The sequence below is a fragment of the Phyllopteryx taeniolatus genome, chromosome 15 (assembly GCF_024500385.1).
Source record: "Phyllopteryx taeniolatus isolate TA_2022b chromosome 15, UOR_Ptae_1.2, whole genome shotgun sequence".
Taxonomy (NCBI): Eukaryota; Metazoa; Chordata; class Actinopteri; order Syngnathiformes; family Syngnathidae; genus Phyllopteryx; species Phyllopteryx taeniolatus.
Genome location: NC_084516.1, coordinates 6,823,770 through 6,849,924, shown reverse-complemented (window position 1 = coordinate 6,849,924; position 26,155 = coordinate 6,823,770). Strand labels below are relative to the sequence as shown.

Below are 26,155 nucleotides of genomic sequence, written 5' to 3'. Positions count from 1 at the left end.
CAATGTGATCTCAAGAGAATGTAGTCGGTAAAGGTACAAAATCTTTGTTTTTTTTATTTCACAGTGGCAGCACACATGGCGCACAGATCTAAGGTTTGGGGTTTGAATCTCAGCTTAGGCCTTCCTGTGTGGTGTTTGCATGTTCTCCCCACGCTCATGTGAGTTTTCTCCAGGTGCTCTGGCTTCCTCCCACATTCCAAAAACATGCACCTTGGCTATATTGAAGACTCTAGAGTGTCCACGGGTGTGACAGTGAGTGTGGTTGTTTGTGTATATGTGCCCTTTGATTGACACCTCGCTTTTCTCTACAAAAGTCATCTGGAATAGGCTCCTCCTAACATGGCTGGATGGATGTGCCTCCAGAGCGTACACAGTTTTCTCTCCCAAAGACAGCTTAGATTAATTAAAGACTTTTGAATTGTCCATAGGTGTCCATTGGCTAGCAACCAGTCCAGGGTATACCTCGCCTCTTGCCCAATGTCAGCTGGGATTGGTGCCAGCTCACCAGTGACCCTAATGAGGACTGTCGCAATAGAAAATGGATGAATGCACCAAAACAACTGTGGGATTCATGTCTTGTCCCCTTCAGGGGCCGGTACCGACGCCAATGTTTGGGTCATCATTTTTGGTGAGAACGGCGACACGGGGTCCCTGGCGTTGAAAGAGTGCAACAGGTCCAACAAGTTTGAGCGCAAGCAGGTGGACAGCTTCCGCTTTACGGACATCCTGAGCCTGGGCGACCTCTCCAAAGTCCGAGTGTGGCACGACAACACAGGTTAGCCTCCTTGAGTAAAAGACTCCAATGATGATGACTCATTAAATCCTGGCTTCCCAATCCCATTGCATGCAGGTCTCGCGCCAGGATGGCTCTTGGACTACATTGATGTGAAGGACGAGCTCGTTGACAAGACGTTCCGCTTCCCCTGCGACCGCTGGCTCGCCAAAAATGACGGCGACGGACAGATCATGAGGGAGCTGGCATGTGCCAATAACGAATACTTGGACCTCGACGAGAAAACCAGTGAGCAAAAGATGTGTTTTATTTCCAAACAAAACAGTCGATGATACTTACCTTTCATATGTTCTCTCAGAGTACGAAATGTGCGTCACCACTGGAGACACTGCGGAGGCTGAAACCAAAGACAACGCTTGGATCGTGTTGGAGGGGAGGAAGGGTCGATCAAAGGAGTTCTTAATGGAGAATTCTTCGAAGAAGAGGAGGTTTTTGCGGTAGGTACTTGTATGAATTTGAGCATCGTAACGTAGGGGCCAGATGACAGACCACCTTTAGAAACAACATGTATTTCATACAGTTCACTGAAGGGCCTAAATCTGATGTTTAAAAACGTGTAGACCAAGTTAGTTGAAGGCATCGAACCCTAACCCTGCCTGCGTTCCACTCCCTTTTAGGGGAAATGTTGACAGGTTCGAGTTTACATCCAAGAACCTGGGCGACATCGTCAGCATCTGCGTGGGCCACACATCCAAGGATGGAAAGAAAGTCAAGGCAGAGCTTCACTGGCATGTGGAGGAGGTGGTAGTCACTGAAAGAGAGCTGGGCAACAAGTAAGGTCAATGTTTGAAAAACCCAGTGGCGGGCAGTGCATTTGGTATGTGGGCCTGCAGTGTAGATTTATCAGACTTAACCTCTTAGTACCTCTACTAACATGTTACAATTATAGAAACCAACAATACTATAAAAAAACTATTTGAAAAAACACTATAGCATTCAACTGTGCCACACAGAGTACATTGCTTATTCAATTTGTAAAACGTATAGTTTTGCTCTGACCAACCAATCAGAGGACAGTAAAATGCTGATGTTATTGTCGGCCAGCGAGATGGCCCTGTGAGGTAAATTTGAAATCTGACTGGTTAAAGAAAGAGTCCCATTGCTTATATAGTTTAAGTGACATCAGCCAACACAACTGCTTCTGAAGTCCCTGGGCAGATTAGACTGACATGGCAAAACAGGCTAAAAATATCTAACATGAAATGAAGCAGTCATATTGGAAAAATATTCCAATGTATTTTGTAAATGTAGGTCAGTACTTCCAATAGCATTTAGGCCAACCACTGGAAGAAAAAAAAATTATAATTTTGTAGGCACCGGACGATTTAGATCCTTCTTGTCACCCTCAGGTACATCTTCCACTGCGACGCGCTGGTCCCGCTATCGGCGAAGAGGGACGACTTCTTGACCTTTGAGTGTACCAAGGCCATTGAGAGCTTCGCCAGCAAGGCCCGCAGCCTGGTGCCAGTCAAATACGAACTCATCGTCATCACGGGCGACGAGAAAGGAGCGGGCACGGACGCCAACGTCTCCGTCACAGTCTTCGGTTCCAACGGCGACTCGGGTCGCCGGCGGCTGCGGCAGAAGTTCCGCAACCTGTTTGAGCGCGGGCAGACGGACCGCTTCCTGCTGGAGATGCTGGACATGGGGGAGTTACAGAAGATGCGAGTGGAGCACGACAACTCGGGTCTGCATCCTGGCTGGCTGCTGGACCGCGTGGAGGTCACCAACACGGCCAATGGCGTCACCACCATTTTCCTGTGCGGCAAGTGGCTGGACACAAAGAGGGCTGACGCACAGATCGCCAGGGTCCTCTACCCCAAATACTGAACGGCATTTAAATGATGTCGATATACATTAAAAATCAAACGTTGCCTTTAGGAACAAAAGTTCACTACAAAAGCCAATGGAAGACGTATCAAAAATTTGGCCTTGTGTCCTTGTAGTGCCTCATTATACTGTACAGTCCAGGTATCGGATTGTTTTTTCTTTTGTAAAGTACTTTGCAAAAGATACTTGTGTACATGTCGGGAAATGTTTTACATGCATTTGTTTTGGTAGGAAAAAAACACAACAAATGTGCCAAACTTTTTAAGCCCAATGTATCCAGAAGAGTGGAGGCTGAGTTAAGCCTGTCAAGTTTTATATAAGAGATTAAAAAAATGCAATATCAAGGCGTTTGTTCCACCTATGTGTCCATGCAAACGAAAGAAACAGAATAAGGTTACGAAAGGAGAAACGAAAGTCTTATGATTAGGACAAAGTTGCTAGAATAACGGCAAAACTTTACAAAAGTAAGTCGGAATATTAGGGAGAAAATGATCCAAAAAACTTCATTAAGAAAATACAAAATAAAATAAAAAAATAAATCTCACTTTTTTAATGACTATTCAGTAAATATTACGACTGAAGAACAATGCTTTATTTTCAGATAACATTAATACCAATAATCCTAGGAATTGTATAACAAATAAAAATATATATTTTTTAATGACAATAGTAATTTTTCTTGTATGACTATGCTTGTGACTTTACACATGCTAATTTCACTTTTTCTTTCCAGTGTGGCTCTGCTACTCCATCATATATTTCTTAACAAATAATTTCATTTATCAAATTTCTCAAACCACACTTTTTGCCAACAAAGGCAAGCCGAAATTAATATACAAAAGTTGTTAATTGGACTGAACTTATGTTGTTGTGTAGTGTTTTCTTTTTTTAATTTAACATATTTAATCTATTTTTAACATAAGATTACATTTCTGATTTTGAGATACATTGATTTCATTTATTATACAAAAAGGTTGACTACCAGACAAAAAATATATATTTTTTACCATTTTATTACAAAAAGAGCACATACAAAAGGATAATATACAAGCCATGAAACAATAATAATTAAAAAAAAAAGTTTGGGTTTAGCAATGCCACTTTTTAAATCATCATCATTAGTAGTAAGAATAAATAAGGTACAAAAAATTCCACCACGCGTGAATCTAACACGTATTCGCAATATGCTCATCCACGTCGCACACACTCATCAACATTAATGCGCTATTGCTTTATTAATGATAAATAGTTCTATTTTCAGATAAAATATCCTATATTGAAAAACATTGCGCAGTCACGGCTAAAACAGCAGATTTATAGACACACACAAGGATGGTGGCAGCCCTTTCACTGGCACTCTTTTATTTTGGGGGGAGATATTTCCATGTGTTGTCCGGATTCAAGCAACACAATGAAGACATTTAAAAAATACATTATTTGCAAATTCAATCTCAAGCCATTGAATCAGTGTATTGAAACCTGAGAAAACATGCAGTTGTGCTTTAAAACTTTCCGTACACTGTCAAAGGAAACTGAGAGGAGGGATGAAAAAGGAAAAAAAGTGTGCCTTTCTGTTGGTAAATCATTATTTCCACAAGATCTAAAGCTCTGATACATGAACAATCCAAAACAAGCAGCCACCAACGGGCCCTCGCACTTTTGCAAGAAAATGGCTAGCAACATGTTCAATTTCAGGCATGGGTCTTTGAGACTTCTTCGTGCATCCTCTTATGATAGACATGTCCACCTACTTTGTTGTTGATTGGTGAAACTGGCTGTGGCTAATTTTTTTCGCTGGGGTATTCGCTGGGGTATTCACCAAAAATAGACAACTTCCTGTACAATTTCAGGCATGGGCCCTTGAGACTTTTTTGTGCGGCTTGTTATGATCAACACGTCCGCCCAATTTCAAGTCGATGGGTGCAACTGGTGTCGGGGGATAATTTTTTCAAACTTTCCAGGGGAGCATTGGAATTTAACCCAAATGGTTGACTTCCTTTACAATTTCAGTCACGGGTCCTTGAGACTTTTTCATGTATTCTGTTATAATCGACACGTCCACCTAATTTCATGTCAATTGATGAAACTGGTGTTGGGGCTATCCCGAACCCCCACCCCCACCCCCACCCCCACCCCCCGACATGACCGGCCGACAATGGCTTTTTCTGTTATCTTGGCTCATCCATTGAAGCAACCGTTAAGGCTTATCACGTGGAAATAACACAAAAACCGAGGCACTGATTTACACAGTAAATGTTTGGGGGGGGGGAGATACGGTAAATATTGAAAAGTACAGAGTTGCCAGTGAAAGGGTTCCCTTATCTTAACAGTGCAAAGAAATTATAATAAGAAGAACCAGTCGACTCCATTGCAGTAAATATTAAGTCACAGCATTGGCAAGTGTTGCATGGGATGGAATGTCAGCGAGATCCACAGCACCACTGGAGGATGGAGGGGGAGCCTTTAACAGAGAGCAGCAGCAGCAGTGCTAACAATAATATTTTTTTGTGTGTAAATATACCTTTAGTGTTTTCCCGTACAGCTGCATGCAAAGCACTGGAGACAATGCAAAAGATGAGGTAATTTTTTTTTCTTCTTTTATAGCATTTGTGTGTGTGTGTGTCCAAATAAATAATTCCCTTCGACTAAAACAAAAACAAAAAATACAAAATTAAATAGCCACCATATCTACAGTTAGTAATAAATTATGATTGTTAAATACTTAAGGCATCTCAATGGACAACACCCTGTGTAAACTATGAACACTTCGTCATCACAGGAGGAGGCAGTGTCGACACTGGCAGTGCACAAGACAAAAAAAACAACAACATAAAAAAATTATAATACACATAATGGACTATCACAGTGCGTAAAGGGCAGCATCACGTTTAAATGTGAATTCATTGTGTCGTTGTTTGTGCACTGCGAGAGAGAGGCTGCCTCCGTCGCACGTCACATTCTACAGCAATACAGCATAGCAACCGGCATAGCAACCACAAGGCAAGGGGGAAAAAAACACTCATTCACGTAGGAGCTAATAAGAAGCCTGTGCTTGTTCTTTAGCGTTGGGGGGGGAGGACGCCATCTTCATAGTTTTAAGCTGCCGGGACGACAAACTCATGCAGTTTTCGATCTGAAGCTAACGAGGGTAGAGCTAAAGCTCCCCGCATACTACTACTACTACTAGTACAACTATACTGCAACAGCGCAAGATAGCGTCCATTTTACAGCATGTTTTTTTTTTTGTTTTGTTTTTTTTGGCTTTGTTGTAATAAGCATCCTGTAATTCACGTTTACCGGAAGGAAGCGTTGTGCTAATGTGCGCGACAAGGCTAGCGCGCATGCAAAGTTTTTTTGGCAGCTCAAGTCGCAAAAGAGGGCGGGGAAATTGGCCAGAAACTTTCCATGGGGAGTTGGGCCGAAGAATTTGGGAACGAGTACAGAAAAAAAGAAACAATTAATGGGGAGGAACTAATAATTTGTAATAATAGTCTAAAATAAAACAATACAATTAATAATTTAAAAAATAACTTGAGAAAAAGTAATGACGAGGGGCGTGCATCCAAACGTTTTTTGGTGGGCATTAAAAAGCCCACCCTGCACCCCCGTTGATGAATGTATTTTGCTCGGGAAAAACGGTCTAGGCGAAAAATCTTCCATCAGCCCCTGAAGACGCTAACTAGAAATTAATTAATAGTTTTAAGAATATTTTTAATAAAATAAAAAAAATAAGAACTGTAATTAATAATCAAATTAACTTCACATTTTTTATTTTTTATTATTTACAGCATATAAGAATTAACTAATCATTTTTAATATTTCAAATAAAATCGTTCTAAAATAAACAACACATTTCTACCCATTATTTCCCATGGAAAGGTTCCAACTTTTTCTTTTGGCAACCCTCTTGCAACTCATGTCTTAGTTTGAACTGTAATTGTTGGGCAGCTCGGCGGCCGGCGGCGTCGACATGATTCCAAAAAGTAAAAGCTGCACGATAGATTTAAAACACGCCAGAGATGGCACGCGGGGCGGCGGCACGCCACACAGGTTTGCTGCTACTCTACGATCATAAAAGGTAAACATGACATTTTTGTATTCCAGGAAGAAGGAAAAAGAGAGAAGAGTCATAGAGAATCTAGAAAGAGAGCCAAGTCGCGATGGGACGTTAAAGTCATGGCTTTAAGGAAATGCTACACAGCCCGGAGGCGCCTACACTCCAGTGGTTCTCAAACTGGGGTCCCCGGACCCTCTGGGGTCTGTGAGCTAGAGCTTGGGTGTTCACGAAAAAAATTATTATATCACTGGAAAAAAAGTGCAAAAAAAAAACAAAAAAAAACTAACAATTACTCCCTCCTATGTTAGCTTTGGGCCAATTAAAAGCTCTGATATGCCTGTGATGTATCATCACATAAATCTGACATGCTTGCCTGAATTACGTTTTTTTTTTTTTAATTATGATTACTATTTTTCCTGGAATAAAGACATTTTTCCAAGAACAAAGGGGTTAATCTTTTTCAAGAATATAGTCCCATCTTTTAGAGAATAATTTCCTTGGATTAAAGGCATAATATTGTGAGAATAAATTATATTTTCTTTTAAATTCACTTTTTAAAATATGACTTTCATCCTTAAACGTTGATGTTAAAGACCCTGTAAAGTGAATTCTGAGATTTGTTTCTTAATACATTACACCTTTGAAGATAATTGCTGAAAATGTGCAAAGACTAGAACTATGTAGTACTAAATTGTAGAGCTACAGCGTTAAATTTTTTTTACCATTTCAACTTTCCACATTTTTTGGCCCGTGGCTAAAACACTGCAGAGTGGGCATCTGGCATGAGTCCCTCCCTCCCGCCGTCCATCCCCCACTATAGAAGAACTGAGTGCCTCTGTTTGCATCAGTGCTTTTCCAGCGAAATTGGGAATCATTTTATTATAATTACGAGGCCCATTTCTTCGGCAACAGCGTGCAGTTTGCTAGCTAGCAATGCCTACACACTGAAAATACATCTTCACTGGATGTCACAATTTACAGAGCAGCTCGGTGTCATTATATAATTCCTAAGGGAGGAAGCTTGTGGCTCGTTGCAGCATAGAAAGCCCCGTGACGACCCGGTGGGATATATTTTAGCCACCGGAGCCTTTAAGCAGATATATTTTTGTGGCTAAAACATGTAAGGATGTGTAGGCATAAGAAAGATGAAGTATTTTTTATTATTTAAATTTGCAGGGTTGTTAACAACACTTATCTATGTGGTGTGTCAAATTTAGAAGATGTTTATTTTCATGTTACACAGACTTTAATATCATAAACTTATTATACTTTATCTTTATTGTTATAAGACGTAAACTTTTTATCTCGACAAAATACATTATTTTCTTGGAACGATTACTGCTTGCAACTTAATTCTCATAACATTACAACTTTTTTGTCTGTCTCGAAAACATTGAATTTGTAACTTTTTTTTTTTTCCCCTCGCAAACAGGCAACTTTTTCACTCCTGTGACATTTAGAGGTACACATGGAAGTTATGCTTAATTGATTATGGGGGGTGGGTTTAAAAAAATCTCCTCTGTAAAGGGTTCCTGGACCGAAAAAGTTTGAGAACCCCTGCACCACACTACCACCAGCACGGTCACCACGTAAAACCAGCAAGCTACAATGAAACCCTGTGTACACGACTTGTTAGTGTGTGCGGATGTGCTTGTGTTCTGTAGAAAGAGTGAAAGGGGTGGGGGGGGGGGGGGGGGGGCGGGGGGGACCGAGACAGAGTTCTCTTGCACTTCTACTCCTTGGCTTGGATCAGTAAAGCGAGAGTCCAAAAGAAAACAAAGATCTCACATCAAAAGTTAGGAGACATTTGGCAAAAGCACCCGGTGGGGGGTGAGAAGAGGAGGAGGATGGAAGAAAGCAGGAGCGGGGTAGGAAATGGCGTGGGGGTAGAAAATATCATCAGCTGTCGGCGTTCAGCTGTGTCTCGATGTCAACGCGACAGATTGGACACTTCCTGCTGGTCGCCAGCCATTGGTCCACGCAGCCTTGGTGGAAGAGGTGCATGCAGGGTAACCTCCTGCGGGACACAAGGACGAGGAGTGGGGGTTCATTCACTTGGGCTACTTAGAGTTGCGTTTTGCCCTGTCAGGCGTGAGGACACGCATTCTGTCCAATCAGCAATCCCAGAGACAGCTGAGGATGCACACATATGTCGCAACCTGAGCCCTATGCTCCCCCCGCTCATCGCCTCAAAAATAAATAAATAAATAAATAAAAAATTTAAAAAACTCAGACCCTCACTAGGGATGGCTGTCGAGCCCTGGTATTAAACTAGCCCCGGGGCTACAATTTTAAAGACCGGAAAATCGATAAGCTCCACCCCTAACGGTTCTGTTAACAGTCTTGGAGAAATTGCTCAAATTTATTTTCGATTTATTTAGGCTACATGAATGTTATTTTAAACCTTTTACCGCTCCAATCTCGTTTCTAACTTACGATAATTACGATAATCGTCTAGGAAACATTTCCACAATCGGAGACGAGCCATCTTCACCCATTCCAGCTCAGGTGCCCAGAGGCACAGCTGGCTCCTTCAAATGCCCGTGTAGTGCTATGCGATCATATTACGATATGATTTGTAGTATTATACTGTATGAAAAGGTCCATTGTGCCATATAACCCAATTGTGTTTATATTGTTAGTTTGATGTGTGCGTTTGATATTGGGTTAGCTCTGTTGCTAAACTAACATAGCATCAGAGCATTTACACAACACAACAGCCGTTATCATTACGTCTTAATTTCCAGGCCTAACTAATCGATTTACATGCAATCAAACCGTTACACTAATGTAAATGTTTGGTTATACTTGGTCTGATTGGTCATGCCTGTAGAGGGACAGAGTCTTTGATGCATGTACATGTATGTCGGCACTTGTGGCGCTTTTTTTCCCCCACCAAAATCAAACAATCTGTTACCCATTTATTTTGAGGGGTAACGTAAGATGAGTCTGAATAGTTGTTGGCATATTTATAGTTTTAACTATAAATATTTGCAATTATTTTTAAAAAATGTAGGGAGGGTGTCAATTACTCGTGGCTTTTCACTCTTCGCAGCAGGGTTTGGTCTCATTTACTCGATACAGTGAAACCTTGGATTTCGTATTCCCTCGTTTTCAAATAATTCGATTCCACCCCCTCAAAAAAAAAAGTTGTCCCAGTTTTTGTACATCTGCTTGGTTTTTCATCACAAAAAACACCCCCCCACTCATTTAGTGGAAATAACCGGTTACACAAAGCATCCCGTGTGCATGCGCAACTTCGGTGTTTTCATGTTGAGTGAGCACCACCCTGGTTAGGATCATCGCCTGCCACCGTGGGGGACATAGGTTCAAGACCCCGACTGGACCATCTGCCAACATCCCCCAGACTCACGGCTGTGGTGTCCTTGAGCAAGACACTGATACCCCGAAATGCTCCCCGGGCGCTTCAGCTGCCCCCTGCTCCAGTGAGTTCCACTATGTGTGTGTGTTCACTGTGATGTTTTAAATGCAGAGAACAAATTTCGTGTACATGCATGCATGTTCATGACAATAAAAGGTGATTCTTCTTCTTCTTCCAAAGAGAGTTACAAGTGATAAAGGATAAAAAAAAAAATAAAAAAAAATTCAAGAAAGAACTTGTAGAACTTCCAACCTACACCCTCTCATCCTCTCTCTCACTCCTTGCTGTTTTTCCACACACCATCAATCAAAAGTCTTCATTTATCCATTTCATTTGTCATTGATATTTATTTCACATTGCTTTCTGTATGTTAAAGTATTCTCTATAAAGTGTATTGTTTGCAAATATTAGCAGGTGTCTGGAACGGATTAATTGGAATTACATTATTTCCTTTGGGATATAATGCCTCTGTTTTTGTACAATTCAGCCTTAGTCAGACTTTTTGGAATGGGTTCATCACGATAACCAAGGTTCCACTGTACTCACTTGCCAATGACCTTCAAGTACTGTATAATTCTATTTACTACAAATCTGACACACTTCTTCTTAAGCCAGTTCCAGAAAGGTGGTTTCAATCATAGCTTAGCAGGTTTAAAAGACAACTTTTTTCTTTCTTTTTCTCAAGCTGCTGTAGGATTTATATTGGAACATTCTAAACAACAAAACTGTGAGGAAAGAAAACACAGTAACAATGGATTTTCGGTGACCACCTGACCTGACATCCTCGCAGTCTTCCAGCATGGACAAGCAAATTGTACACTTCTCATCCACGTCCGTCTCCTCCTCTTCTTCCCCGAGCTTCAGCTGCAAGGGCTTCCTCTGTTTCAAGAGCAGAAGGATGGATTCATCAGGCCATCCACAAGGTTTCCATGTCAATTAACACTCTTTTTGTTCTGCGTCACCTTTTTGTATTTGTGTGGGAAGGTGAATCGCTCGATGGTGGTCTGCACTGCACCTCTGCTCACACTGCCCAGCCGGTCTTCCAACTGAAGAAGCTCCTGGAGGAAACAAGCTAGTTAGAGCAGTTGCAATAGTTTTTAAGATGCTACTTAAGTTTGTTAGGTCAGCTGTTCAGCTAAAAAAAAAAAAAAAAGTAAACTAAATATTTACCTCGTAGCTCTCCCGCACCGCAGTAGCATGCCTGGAAGGGTTCAGACTTTGCAATGCCAACAGGTGCAGCTGGGGGTACGGGTAGTTTCTGATTTCATGCACAACCTAGCGAAAACAAGACCTCTGCTTTAGATTCCCTACATTCCCAGAGAATTTAGTGGAATTTTGTTAAGGTCTGTGCAAAAACAACAACAACAAAAAAAGTCTTAAAAATCATTAATTCTAAAATATTTTTAAAAATTGTAGTGCATTTCTAAAATGTTCTGGATTTTTTTTCTTTTCTCAATTTTTCCATATTTTCTTTAATTTCTCAATGAATTTATATATGTCATTGAGCTGTTTCAGGCTTGTTTTACTGAATGCCAATAATTATAAATGATTACAAAAATAATTATGGCTTAGCTCCTAAACCAAGTCTAATTACTCACCTATTTTCAGTTTTTGTGCATTTTTGGAAACATCCTAAAGATGACAGAAGATGGCATCAAAGACTCATCTCTTATTAAAGTAGGACATTGGTACCAAGGAAGTATATTGAAGTGATAAACATCTCGGCTGAAAGGCAAGCTTTGTTCGTCGGGGAGGAATAAAGTTTAACCTAGGTTGTTAGCGGAAGACGTTTCTTTATTAATCAAATCAACTGTAATCTACTTATTTTTCGGGGTTATGTTGTAAAATGGGTTTGGAATGATCAACCATTTTGGGGGGGGGAGTCATAGTTTGTGTTATATTTGGTTTAAACTATTAATAGAGGCAATTATAAACATAGTGACAAAAAATATAAATTCAAGATAAAATATGTCAGCCATCTTTGTGAAAATGTCACAGCAGGACTCTAGGGACTGCCAGTATTAAAAACACACACCTGATCTGATTTCAATGTTTGGTTGAGTCAAGAAGTACACAAAACCCTATCCCAATAACCATTAAGTTTGTTTGTACATACCACTTGTGCAGAAGACGTGTTCCGGGGGAAATGGTGCATTCGGGGGGAGGCCAGGTAGTGCTGGTAGTGCTGCGGCAGCTGCTGGAGGTGGTACTGGTGATGAGGGAGGCCGGCGTCAACGCTGAGATCCCTGCCAAGCAGACAGATGGGACACTAAGTTGGCACGGTGCGACAGTCAAACAGATGGGAGTGCATCGGGAACGGCAAAGACGCTTTGTCGCTTTTAAGACGTTGACTCACCAGTCGGTGCCTTCAGCCAGGTACCTGGGCTGCTGTGTCACCGGCTGCGGGGCGTGGAGGGGTGGGGAGTACTCGTAGGCGGAGCGCAGTCTGTGCGGGTTGAGGGGAACCCGCTCCTGGTTCCTTCTGTGAGGGATGGGTTTGTAAATATTAGACAAATACTTTATATGTCTGTGTAGATTCTCAGTTATCCAGGTCATGGTAATCCGCAAGGGTTGAATCGAGGCAGCTGGACTCTTGGTTGTTCAAGACGTTTCACCTGTAATCCATTAGGTTTCTTCAGTTCAAGATTTTTGGAGTGGAGTTCTCCTATTTATGTATCTGGGGGTGGCATGAGGGTTTTTGTTTTTGCATAGCAACCGGTCGTTTGCCCGCCTGGAAAACGACTCCCTAGTGGCCTCTCTTCCCATGGATGTGAGACGATCTTTGGGCGAGAGATGTCAGGACATTGTTGTAAGCAGACGATAAATGACGGTGTAAAACTCCTCCGTTTCGAGAGTGCCTTGCTCGCTTCACATAGCTTCTTTCCCACCTCTTTTACAGCAGCGGTCCTCTCGGTGCAGCATTTGGGAATATCTCTTTTTTGGGGGATTTAAATTAATTGCTGATTCTCTACCTGCAGAGGTTCACAACAACCCTAACGCGAGCACCCGAAAGGGATAGCCCCAACAGCAGAGACATAAACAGGTGGACTCCTCACCTAAAATTTCACACTAAAGAAACCTTTTGGATTAAAGGTGAAACAACAACCAAGAGTCCAGCTGTCTCGATTAAACTCTTACAGATTCCATTAAAAAATATTCACAACACATTTATAAGGGATGAAAAAACACCCACCTGGAGTGTGGGAGAATCCGGCGGTGCTGCGCCTCTAGAAGCTGCTGCTGGATGAGGTATTGCTGGTGTAAGGCCTGAGGTAGGAACGGAGGCCCCGATACGTCCTGGAACTGCGGGGCGGCGGGCAAGGTAGCGAGGGGTGGATGGTGTGCGGGGGGGAGGTGGTTGGGCAGGCCCGTCTGAGCGGGCTGGCCGGCGTGTCCTAAAGGGAACTCGGCCGAGATGGGCGCCTGCGGGGCGCCCAGGTGAAAGTGTCGGCAGGAGGTAGCATGGCTGTGTTGGTGCCTGGTGAAGTGTGCTCCTGCGTGGTCAGAAAAGATCCATTTTTGTTTTTAAACAAACCACGGAGGAGGTAGGCTGAAAAGACATATTCAGCCACCAATAGATGGAGGGCACATCATATACTGAGACCCCCTGGGAATGTCATCTAATCTAGATTGAACCCAATGGCCACCAAAGTAGGAATCTTCATTATGACCCATTTTTTATACCATTTATCCAGTTCAAGTTCAAAGAAGGGACCAGCACATTGGACTGGTAATTACCTTGTCTGCCTTACAGTTCTGAGGTTCTGGATTCGAACCTCAACTCCCGACACGTCAGACACACAGCTCAGGTCACACACATGACCAATTTAATCACGTTTTCGTAAAAAAGTGATTTAGAGTAGATCCCAAAAAGAACATACTTACAGTACTCTTCAAAGTGGCAAAACGCTGACAGTTCACTGAATTTAAAACTGAAGATGAGTCTGCATTAAAGCATTGCATGATGCTGGATGCTTTCTTCTCACTTTCATGACAGTTGGTCTAATAAATCTATTAAGCACTGAATATATTAGTTGTCTTTATTTTTCTCAAGTTTCTGCTGGCACCCCCACATGGGAGTTGCAGCAGCTTGAGGAAAAAATAAAACAAGAACAGATATTAAGAACATATTCATTACTTGTCAGAAACACAAAGAGATAGGGTAAACAATTTGCAGAATTGCCATTTCCCCAAGAGCCTTAGTTTCTAAATTGTTTATGAATTAAATTTTAATTGAGCTTTTTTTTTTTTTTTTTTTTTAATTAAATGTGTCTTTGGAGTTTTCCTTTAATGCAAATGTTCTTAAGATGTTTCAATTTCTTTTGTAAACCTGACAAGGAGGAGTCTTCAAAGAACCTAACATAAATGTTTTTTTTGGGTAAATATTTTGGACTATGTGTGAACACAGGCCTGAGTTTAGATTTAAGCACAGAACCATCTTGCTGCGAGGCAACAGTGCAAACCACCAAACATTGTGTTGTACTTTGGCACATGGATTTAAATTGGGTTTGGGTAAAGCTCTTATAAATAGTTTTGAGCAGGTCAATAAACAGTCTACACTCTAGAGCCTCCTGTACCCCTTTTCTCGAAGAGTATTGTGAAGTAGTCCCACCGAATCTTCTCTGTAATGACTTGAAGCCAATAATCAATGAAGTAACTGAATGTTGAGAAATAGGAGGGCGGGTAAGAGGGTAAGGAGGTGACAAATTACTTCCTACTTGTGTATTTGTTTACCTATGCCAGTGGCATAAAGTCACAGACAGAACAATTAGATGCTCTTCCCTTAGAAGGCAGATTGTTCAATTAAAGTGTTGCAAATCATACAACAGAAAAATAGCTTTGTGTTCAACTAAACAGGCTCAGATATTTAACTGAGTAAATTTGTCAATTTAGACGAGCTCATTATTTCAGTATACTTTTTGTGACATTTCTGTTTGTTGGTGTGCAAGATTTTTTGCATTGTAAAATGTGTGCCTTGGTTCAATAAAGGTTGGGAAACACAAATCTAATCTGAAGTTTTCAGTGGTGTTGAACTGGCTAGTAAATTGACCCTCTTAAAAGGTGACCAAACTCATAATGTTTGTCTGAACAAGTGGAGAAGAAATGTCAGACTGTTGATAGATGAAAAAGGCAGAGCCTGGCGTTTGAATAAGGCCTTATAAATATCAAATCATTTGTTTCTGTCATGAATATTTGACATATTGCAGTGGCGCCTGCAGTAACAAGGCCTGTTACACTTTAATCCCTGCCTTGGATCTGAATCGAGTAGACCCCACTTTAGCCAGCCCCCACCACTCCACAGCCTCTCCTTGCTTGAATGACAGCCCGAAAGCTCCGCCCACACACGACTGCAGTAGTCTGACATGAACAGCTCCCCCCCACCCCCGACAACTCCCCCCTGCTCACCCCATCACTGCAACTACACAATCACACCTCCTCTCTCTCTCACCATAATCCCGTCTGGTGTCTGCTGCAGCGCTATCCCATCATGCAACACTGTCTCAGCCTGGGTGTGTGTGCGTACAGTACACCTGGTATCATGTAGGCAGAAATTAATAATCGCGGCACAAATGACCTTTAAGTATTCATATGAGAATGTCAATTGGTAGAGCACAATTTAGGTTCAACTGTTAGCAATGGGTGGGGTGAAAAATTTATTTCTTGTTTTGATTAAACACAACAATAATAATTCTGCTTTCATGGAGGACTACAGAAATATTCTGGGGATTTGGACAATTTTAATTTAAACAAGGTCTCAAAATGATTAATCGATTACCAAAGATCGTTTTTGATTAATTTGATAATCGATTAGTTATCGATTAACCTCTAGTATACCTCTAGTATAAAGATAACTGAAATTACTGTAAGAAATTTGTTTTTCTATTGCTTAGTTAACAGGTTATTTCCTGTCTCACGGAGGACAACACAATGTGACGGGATTCAGTCGCCATGAAGACCATAAGTTCCTTTTAAAGAAGTGGGAAAAAATTTTTTTTTGCAATAGTGAGTTAGCAGGCTAATTCCTGGTGAAGGGAAAATAAATTGACAGGACCGTACTATATTTTATTTTGGGGCAGGACGAACCATATCATTGAGACTCACGGCTGCAAATGAATTAAATTCCTCCCAAAAAGAAAAACAACAGCTTGTTAGCTCCAGATATCACACTTGAGTAAATTGAGACCAAATCATTTTGTGACATTTTTGTTTGGTGGTGTGCTGTGCGATTTTTGCAATGTCAAATCTGTGCCTTGGCTCAATAAAAGGTTAGGGAAACACTGGCGCATGGGACAACAAACTATAACTGTATATGGTGGAAATGTGCAGTACATACATACAGCTGTAGCTGTCGTGCGCCTTTAGTCTGCACCCAAACCTGCTGAGCTGCTCGGATTGACTTCCACAACATTCCTCTGACTAGTTTCCTATTCCGAACAAATGTACGGCTGTATTATGCTGCTTGGACTTAATGGCCCCCATCAATCACTCTGTGGTTCATTTTAATGCCTGTCAGAGGATTAAATCCCAATGAATAGTTTAGTGGACGTATGCACCCCATTGCCAGTTTAGCCAAAAAGATATGCTTTCATAATAGAAAAGTACCGTCATCAATCCAGTCTTTCCTCGGAGTTTAATGCCAGTGTTTTATTGAATCTATTTGCGTTGATTTACTGAAAGTCGTTTGGGGGCAGCAATTTGTGAAACGGTAAAAGTGTGATTTTGTCAAACCTAATTTAGAACAAAAAGAGGATGTGAGGCAGCAGGGCTATTTGGTGAATGCAAAGGAGGTATTGCTCATCAACAGACAATTGGTTGTTTATGTAACATTATACTGTGAGCGACCTTGCCATTTTGCACGGGAAGGTCAATGTATTTTCTATAGATGTCTCAAATTACCTCGCTTTTTAGTACCAATGTCAGCCATTTTGTTTTGAAGCAGCTATGTTAGGTAAACTCCATAAACAAAGGTGCATCGAAAGCTTGAAAAAAAAAATGCGCCCAAAAGACCAGTTTCACCAATGGAGACAAATTTCAATGGGCATGTCTGTCATAACAGGACGCACGAAAAAAGTCTGAAGGACCCAAGCACAAAACTGAACAGGATGTCCGCCTTTTTGGCTTAATGCAGCAATTTTAGGTAAATTCCATTAAAAAGGTGCTTAGCCAGTTTAACTGATGGATAGGAGATTTGATGGACATGTCTATAATAATGGGTGACGCATGAAAAAGTCTCAATGACCCATCCCTGAAAAGGAACAAGAGGTCGGTTTGTCACTTTGTTTTAATTCCACGGCTTGTATTTTGTCAAACTTAAAATTCAATTAAAAATAGGTGCGCAATTGCATTCAGTTGGAGGTTTCACTGTAAAAATGTGGCTGTTATTTCCATTTCTATCATTTACTAAAGGGAAACACACAAAATATCAGATACAAATAAAAGTTATTTCCGCTTAACTGGAGGGTTCCTCTGTAAAAATGACATTTTCCAAAGTGAGCGCAGCAGCGAGTTACATTGACTGTCAGGGACAGCTGAGAAATGGCAGTACATAAAGAGTGAGGGGAAATGTCTCAGTGACAGCACAGTGTGGAGGGAGGAGAGGGAGGGCTGGTGCAAAAGGAGAAAAAGAGGGCGGTGTTGGGGGGGTTGAGCGACATGGAAAAATCAGCAAAAAGCACACTGAAGGTTAGGAAGAAAACTACAGTCTTTATTGGAAAAATATTAGTATAAATATAGCTGTGGCACTGTGAGATAATAAAAAAATATATAGTCATTTGCTCCTGCGTAAGCACAATAATACCATGCAAATAAAAGAGGTGGAAGGCAAGGCCGACCATGCTTCTCTGTAGGGTTAACACGACAGAAGCAGCATCCAATGTATGCTTTTTACAGCACAGTTCAGTACACCAGGGACATTTCTACACAAAAGAGTACATTGGAATCTGCTCGTCCATGTGGAGAAAGGAAAATGATCATGCATTATAGGATCTAGTCATACAACAACATGAGGTACAAAACAAAGAATTGAGGGAAAAAAAGGACATTTTGATTCTTTTTTTGTTTTTTTTCCAAAAGGAGCTCTACAGCAGTGCAGGATACACATCCCTGTAAAATGGATAGCATTGTGACGCAGGCTATGCATGTCTAAAACACTGCTTTGATGAGCAGTTCAACGTGCCAATTTGACGTATGGGAATATTGGATAGACACGCCCACCGGACACAATGTTGTGTAAGCAATCCAACACGAGAGCTGCATCAAACAAAAATGTATTAACAAAGACAATAAAGCTCACTTTTGATTGACAGTGCCAAGTCATCTCTCACAAATTAAGTAGGATTTTGTACAAAAAGGCACAGATTGCAATTAGCAGGAAGAGGCTTGTTTTCACATTGCTGGGGTAATGACAATAATAATAATTATTATTATTACAAAACATTTGGACAAAAAGGAGCCAAAGAAGCAATCATATATTGGTGAGACTGAGAACCCAGATAAAACCGCAGATCTAGAATTTGTTGCTGTCCACTGAAAAGCATCCCCAAATGTTTTTTTGTTTGTTTGTTTCCTGTATAGTAAAATTTTTTAATCAAACACAAATTGAAAGAATTTGGATTTGCACTTTTTTTAAACTTTGCTATCTCGTCAAAGTAGATATAAAACAATTGATATTATTTTCACCCAGCTACTTGTTGCTAGGCAGAGTTCATAGGGCTCAACCACAAATGCCATAGGTTGATTTAAAAAAAAAAAAAAAAAAAGCTCCAAATGTTGTTTTGTCATCAAATACAAAATTTGCCAAATATAAAAATGAACTTGACTGCTGTATAGTAACTTTAAAAAAAATCATAAATTGACAATTTGGAGTTCCAAAAATGTTTTTAAAACTGCCACTATCTCGTCAACGGAGACTTTAGAAATTTCTATGATTTTTGCCCAGCTACTTGTAACTAGGCAGAGTTCATAAGGGTCAATCATCAGCGTCCCACAGGCTGTTTTTTTTTTTTATGCCCACTTGCCAGAAACAGAAACAACAGCGGCTGTCCAAAGAGTTACAGTAACTGATGGACACTACTTTCCCTGCTCTGTATTAAATATAAATGACAGGGAAAAAAATACAACAGCAGCAGCTTGTGGTGCATTGTCTCCACTACCTGTAATCCACTATCACTGACTTGCTATGATTTTTTTTTTTCTTTCTGATCACGTCATGCGCTAGCCAAGTTATTCGTTGCAAGGCAGAGTTCATTCGGCTCAACCAATAGTGCCCCATAAACTGATAACAGTTTAAACAAAACTGAAGCAGACAGACAGAAACAAAAGATGCACTAAGAGGACTGCCTGAAAAGTTTCCTAATGCACACTCATTTTGCTGGTCTGTATTAAATATAAACCATATACTTGATTACAAAGAAAGAGCAGCGCCATCTTCCGCTAATCATGACTATTATTATTATTTTTTTTTTTTTAATAAAGAAATCGGGATTACTAAGGATTTTCATCTTTATGGTTTGGGCTAAAAAAAATAAAATAATTTAAAATGGACAACATTTGGACCACAATTGTTTTTATGTACAAAAATCTATTAAATTCTCATGCAAAGAGGCTCCAGTCCGACAACAACAAAACGTACCACCTTGGCACAGAGGTAACTAATACCTCTCTGACTGTTTCAATCAAAAGTGAGCATTATTATCTTTGTGAGGCCTGACTGCACCTCTTAGGAAAATACCAAATGCATTTGCTGTTGTTTTAGGGGAAGGGCTCAGTACACCTTTTGAAGATGGCCAGCTCGATCAAGCCTTCCTCAGTCAGCTGTGATCGAACCATCATTTGGAGACGGGAGTGAAAAACGGGGGGGAGATGTTATTGACGGGGTGGGTGTCAAAATGTATCCACTTTACAGAAATTTACAGCAGTATGTCATCTACCAACACATAAAATGGGAGAATCACAATGTTTACTAGCAGTAAAGATAGCATGGGTTATTCAATAAAGACACTTGTGTAAATCAAGACTCTCTACAAGAAAGTGTTATTCTTTAGTTACTACCAAGGTGTATTAGGGCCACAATGAAAATAACAAAATAATTATTACACAATAAGATTCAAGTCGTATATATTTTCGAAGAAAAAAAAAAGTCGTAGCTACAATATTTGATGTTAGTTATTACAGGACATAAGTTATATTTTAAAATTTTATTTTATTTATTTTTTTAGATAAAAAGGCTGTATATTTTCTCAATTAAGTTTGAAAATTATGAGAATTAAGTTGTGTTTTTCTGAGTGAAAGTGACTTTTTTTCACAAAAATATCAGATTTTATTACCATAAAAAGAGAAAAGAAAAAAAGAAATATACATAAAAGTAAAAAAAGACCTTTTCTTTAAAAAATATGACTTTATTCGCATAATATTATGACTTTAATCTTGGAAAAATAGGACTCTCTTGAAATATATAAAATTTTATTTTCTTAAAATTTTGACTTTACAGTATTCTTGTAATGACGTTTTGACTGTGCTATGCCATGAATATAATCTGAAAATTACTTTTTTCTCATACTACTGCGACATGAATGTATATTACTTTTTTCTTTTAAACATAAAACTATATTTTCCTACTATTATGACTTTAATTAAATAAAAAATAAATAAATAAATAAATCTGTTTAATTTCGGGGGGGGGGGGGAACTAAAAAATAACCAAGTTTATAATCATCTTTTTTTCTCAAAAATCTACGACTTTATTCTACAAATATGACATTAATACAACTTTTTTTTCCTCAGAAATTCACTCGTAGTATTACTTTATTGTTGAAAATACATGCTTTTTACCAAAATTATGATAAAATCTATGCTATTACCACTTTATTCCCATAAACCTACAATTTTTTCCTCGAAAATATACACATTTATTCTTACAATGACTCATCTTTACATTAAAAAAAAATCTCAGAAAATACAACCTTTGCCTTGAAAATATAAATTATTCTTCTGTTATTGCTTTAATCTCTAAAATCTAAACCAATTTGTATACAAATGTATTCTCGTCCCATTTCATCACTCTCTAAAATCGAAAACGTGACTTCTATCTTGAAAAACTACAACTTGTTTCTCGACATTATTGTAATCTAGCCTTTTAATATACCGTTTTATTCTTGAAAATATACACATTTTCACAATAGTATGACGTATTGGCAAAAATTTAAAAAGAAAATTCTAAAAAATTTACACTTTTCTTTGAAAATATCCCACTTTTTCTTGTAATTGTATGACTTTAATCTGTTGAAAATATGACTTCAAGTTTGAAAAAACAACTTTTTTCTCGACAATATCGTAATCCCATATCCTCGACTTCATGTTCCTAAAATTCCGGCTTCAATCTTGTTGTGTTTTCCTTTTCCGTGTGGCCCCAATACTTCTTGGCAAGATACACAACAGAAGGCATAAGAGAGGATTTTGTTTTGGTGTTTTGCCAATGTTGTCTTTGAATGGAAAAGAGGAAATGAAGAAGGAGCAAGAAGAAGAGAAGGAGTAAGAATAAGGAGCAAGAAGATGCAGTTGAGAGAACAAAATGTTTTTTGTTTTGTTTTTTTTCACAGGAACAGCTCGATGCAGAGAGAAAAACAGGCAGAGGCTATACACGGGCAGACAGCAGCAGATGATCGTTAGCTACACAATGGAGAGGAGAGGGGACACAAAGGTCTGAGAAATGCGGAATGTGGAGCCAGCCTCGATACTATGGAACAGGGGAAAAAAAGAAAACAAATAAAAGCACAATGAAATCATCGGTGCCACACTTGTATGCATGTAGTAGTAGCAGCAGCAGCAGCAGTAGTAGTAGTCAGAAAGATTAGATGACGAAGGCCGAGCCTTCTTTTGACATTTCGTTTGTCATTTCTGAAGCCTAACACCCTTTGAAATGTTTGATTGTTTTCCGTTTTACAATGAGCTAAATGCTGGTGAGCTGATGCACACACGGCACTTGTCATTTGAAGTGAGGAACGAGCGAGCCCGGCTACGATTTATTAAAATATTCACGTCGTAAGGTGACGTTATCGTTAATGTGTCGTAAAACGCAAATAGAGATCGGGGCTGACAGGTGCGGTCATTCGCGGCTTTTATATTTAAAAAAGAAACTGAAACAAAGAAACACTCCGATGAGGTTTTGATTTTATTTTTTTCGTGTACGAGTGCTTGAAAATGACATGACGCTAGTTAGCAACGAAGCTAACGTTAGCGAGGCTTGTTCGCTAGCAGGTGTCAGCTCTGTTTACATCATTTAAGCGCCTTAAATCTTTTTAACCCCGAAATATTGAAATGAGAGCGGAGCTGAAAAGGTAACAAACGTGTTCATACCTCTATTTCTAACCGAGCCGAAGACGGGGAGAACCAGATATCCGACATGGACTAACACCATCCTGCGTCCTCCTTCTTTGTTGAGCCGCGGCAGACAGATGGTCCATGGAAGTGATCCCCTCCAGTCGCCCCTCTTTGCCTGAACGTGAGGCTCACACGAACACACACACACGCACGCACGCACGCACGCACGCACGCACACACACACACACTGCCCCCCACCCCCCCACTCCGAAAAAGAAAAATCGCCAACCAATCACCGGAACCCTCACAGAAGCACGGCCCGGACCACTGCACCGCCCCTCTTCCGGCTCTGTTATCAGGCTAAACCAATGGGAACATTCCGTAGTCTCCATCGACTAGATACTGTATACGCAGGGATGCCAAACTCATTGTTTTGGGGGTCACATTGTTGGTACAGTTTCCCTCTTGGGGGTGTTAGTACTAAGTAAGTCGTTTTGAAATTAGAAGTCAAGGATAGTGGTTTGTTCAACAACAAAAAAAGCAATATCTCAAGGTTATTTATTTTTTAAATTATATTTGACAATTTAAAATTTTGGTACAGAGTTTAGCAGTAATCATGGAAGTTGACATAAATGATTTGCTTTCATAGGCCGCATAAAATGATGTGGCGGCCCGGATCTGGCCCCCAGGCCACAAGTTTGACACTGTGTCATAAACCAAGGAGGTTTATGACGCAGCTCCGTTTGTACAGTGGCGGCGTAACCTGAATTTACGCTAACACAGTGGAAAGATCCTGGGGCCTCAGCCAAATTGGAGGGAATTATGAACAGTTCCAAATACAATCAATCTTAGCACAAGGTTTTCTGGTAGAAAGCAAAAAACGTGAGAAAAAGCCTACGAGAACATCCATCCATCCATTTTCTGAGCCGCTTCTCCTCACTAGGGTCGCGGGCCCTACGAGAACAGACAAACTTTATTTAGGGTTAATCAGAGGCATTATAAATGGCAGTAGGTGTGTGGTGACTCTCATTTACACAAGTTTGAATGTTACTGGCGAATTCTGAACACAACCACACCCCCAGTTATAAGAGGCTGTGCACGCTTGTGCAACCACATTATCTCAGTTTATTTTTACCTCCCTTATCAAAAAGGTTAATATATATATATATATATATATATATATATATATATATATATTTCAATTGAGTTGTACAGGTTATAGGTCATGTTTTCACATCACTTGGCATTTGAACAGATGTGTAGATTTTTTGTATCCACTGTTTCATCCGTGGGACGACCAAGGAATCACTTGTACAATCTCACACCAAACTCCACAACAAAAACCAGAATGCAGATCAGCTGAAAGTGTGTTCAGACTGCCTTGAGTCGTGAGCCTGGGGGCTAAGCGAACAGATGGGTCCCGGAGAGCAATAGGGGGTCACTAAACTCTCGGTCCCATATGTCGCCGTTTTACACTTCCCACCGTCTCCAACTTCAAGTTTGCGGTGCAGCAACAAAGAACTTGTGCGTGCACACACTCTCACACAATGGATCACTGTAAGTGCAGCTCTCAAATCACTACTCCTAATGCACTTCTCTTGGACACACAATACTGCCAAACTAGTCAAGTAACACATCTTCCTTTACAGTCACAAAATAATGTCTTATATATACAGTATATGGAAGAAAGTATAAGCCACAAACGTCCATAGCTAAGGAGGCTGGCTGTTCACAGAGTGCTGTGTCCAAGCATATCAATGGAAAATCTAGTGGAAGGACAAAATGTGGCAGGAGAAGATGCACCAGCAAAAGAGATGACCGTGGGCTTCAGCGGATTATCAAACAGAGAAGATTCAAGAATCTAGCAGAGATCCAGAAAGAGTGGAATGAGGTGGGAGTCACAGCTTTAAAAACCACCACATTCAGACGCATCCAGGAGATGGGGTACAACTATCGGGTTCCCCAACTCGAGCTACTTCTGAGCCTGAGTCAACGTAGGAAGTGTCTCAACTGGGCCAAGGAGGAGGAGGACTGGACTGTTGGCCAAGGTCCTCTTTTCCAATGAAAGTAAAGTGTGCCTTTTCATTCGAGAATCAAGGTCCAAGGGTTTGGAGGAAGACGGACGGGTGAAGAACAGAACCCAAGCTTCTTGAGGTCCAGTGTGTAATATCCACAGTCAGTCATGCTTTGGGGTGCAATGTCCAGTGAAGGTGTTGGTAAACTCTGCTTTCTTAAATTCAAGGTCACCGCAAAAGTCTATCAGAATGTTTTAGAGGACTTCATGATTCCTTCTGCTGAGGATCTGTATGGAGATGCAGATTTCATCTTCCAGCAGGACCTGGCCCATGCCCATACCGCCAGAAGCACCAAAACCTGGTTTGATGCCCATGCCATCACAGTGCTTGACTGGCCAGCCAACCCACCGGATCTAATGCGGTATTATCAAGAGGAAAATGAGGGGGACCAGACCCAAAAACATAGAAGAACTGACAGCAAGCATCAAGGAAATCTGGGCTTCCATAATTCCCAGGCAATGCCACAGGCTAATTCCCTCAATGCCACGGCACATCGAGGCACTGATTCAAGCAAAGGGATTTACCAACCAAGTATTGAAGATTAACATATCGTTTTGAAAGTACCATATTTTGATTGATTTAACGTGACCTTAATTTCTTTCTTCTTTTTTTCTACAAAAACTAAGTAAATGGTGATTTCTTCACAGTTTCTATTTTTTTTAAATTCCTGATATCATTGGGTTTATGAGCTAGAAACCCAAATTATGTAAAAAAAAAAAAAAAAATTAACAAATATTTTAAAGTGTTTTAATTGTGCGCCCTGAATCTATAATCTATGAAAGTTTAACTTTTTGAATGAAATTATGGAAATAAACTTTTGCATATTAAATTTTTTTTGGAAAGAGTAAAATTGCTGATTGATACTTTTGATCCGAATCCAGATCCAGCTTTCTGGTGAGTTTAGTATTTGATATTGTTGCGTCAAATCCTCTTTGGTTTCCAAGACTTACTAGCCAAGATATACACCAATAAACATCATAGTTGAAATTACTAAAAAATTATGGGTGTGCGTTTGGCTATTTTACATTTTAGGGATTCAAACAATTTATGTGAATCGCTGTGAGAATGGCATTAAATGCATATTCTGCTTGACCTCAAGACAGTTTTGCACTGAATTTCAAGCCTCATATTGTTCAAACTATATTGTGGAACTAACAACCTGGCCACCGTAGCCAAATTAGCATACAGCTGATGTTGCGCTAGGACTGAAAAGAAGATGGCTGAAGGGGACTTTGGCTACATTGCTTCACTCACTCATTGTCCTCCTTTTAGCGCCTAACTCCATATATGCCCTCTTAGCGGCAGGTGTCACGGGATAAACTCTGACCCCTGCGGGCTACTTTTGTGAGCGAAGTTGTATTGTTGGCCGCTGGGGCAAGTTGTCTAGACTACTAAAAGCAAACAAAGGGCGCACTGGTGAAGTACTAAACATTATTCCCAGTCATAGACACAAGAACATGCCCACACTAAACACTTCAAGTCCTGATATGAAATAAAGGGTCTAAGATCATTTACAAGTCCTCTTTGGCTAAAAATCACATTAAAGCACCTGCAATACGGGTGCTTGATACAAATTAATAAAGATGCATATTTTTCACAGGTAAACTACATTTGCAGTCGTCGACCACCGTAATGTATTCCACCAATGCATCAAAATACATACCATTACCGAAATCCAATGTATCCCCTCATGGTTTCCT

General features: G+C 40.3%; 2 protein-coding genes across 4 annotated transcripts in view; one reads left to right on the top strand and one right to left on the bottom strand.

Moving 5' to 3' along the window:
• Positions 1-2,940, top strand: part of loxhd1a (lipoxygenase homology PLAT domains 1a) — a 33,368-nt gene extending 30,428 nt beyond the window's left edge. The window contains exons 37-41 of the mRNA XM_061747559.1: positions 590-775; positions 851-1,021; positions 1,092-1,230; positions 1,411-1,566; positions 2,143-2,940. Coding sequence (XP_061603543.1) covers positions 590-775; positions 851-1,021; positions 1,092-1,230; positions 1,411-1,566; positions 2,143-2,623 — 1,133 coding nt within the window. The 3' untranslated portion in view covers positions 2,624-2,940. The remainder of the gene's footprint in view (positions 1-589; positions 776-850; positions 1,022-1,091; positions 1,231-1,410; positions 1,567-2,142) is intronic.
• A 678-nt stretch (positions 2,941-3,618) lies between these two features.
• ark2ca (arkadia (RNF111) C-terminal like ring finger ubiquitin ligase 2Ca) lies at positions 3,619-22,703 on the bottom strand. 3 transcript variants are annotated; one of them, XR_009792144.1, is made up of 9 exons: positions 22,417-22,700; positions 13,256-13,556; positions 12,419-12,544; positions 12,179-12,308; positions 11,233-11,337; positions 11,025-11,120; positions 10,838-10,941; positions 5,145-8,697; positions 3,619-5,064 (listed from the first exon to the last, which is right to left on the bottom strand). XR_009792144.1 is itself a non-coding variant. In XM_061800118.1 (8 exons), the coding sequence occupies exons 1-8, from the start codon at positions 22,475-22,477 to the stop codon at positions 8,580-8,582; spliced, it is 1,041 nt and encodes a 346-aa protein (XP_061656102.1). In that variant the 5' UTR covers positions 22,478-22,700; the 3' UTR covers positions 3,619-8,579. The 3 variants fall into 3 exon arrangements, 2 of the variants coding, with proteins under 2 accessions (XP_061656102.1, XP_061656101.1); XM_061800118.1 differs by having other exon boundaries at positions 3,619-8,697; XM_061800117.1 differs by lacking the exons at positions 3,619-5,064; positions 5,145-8,697 and having other exon boundaries at positions 8,706-10,941; positions 22,417-22,703.
• Between the last annotated feature and the right edge of the window lie 3,452 nt (positions 22,704-26,155).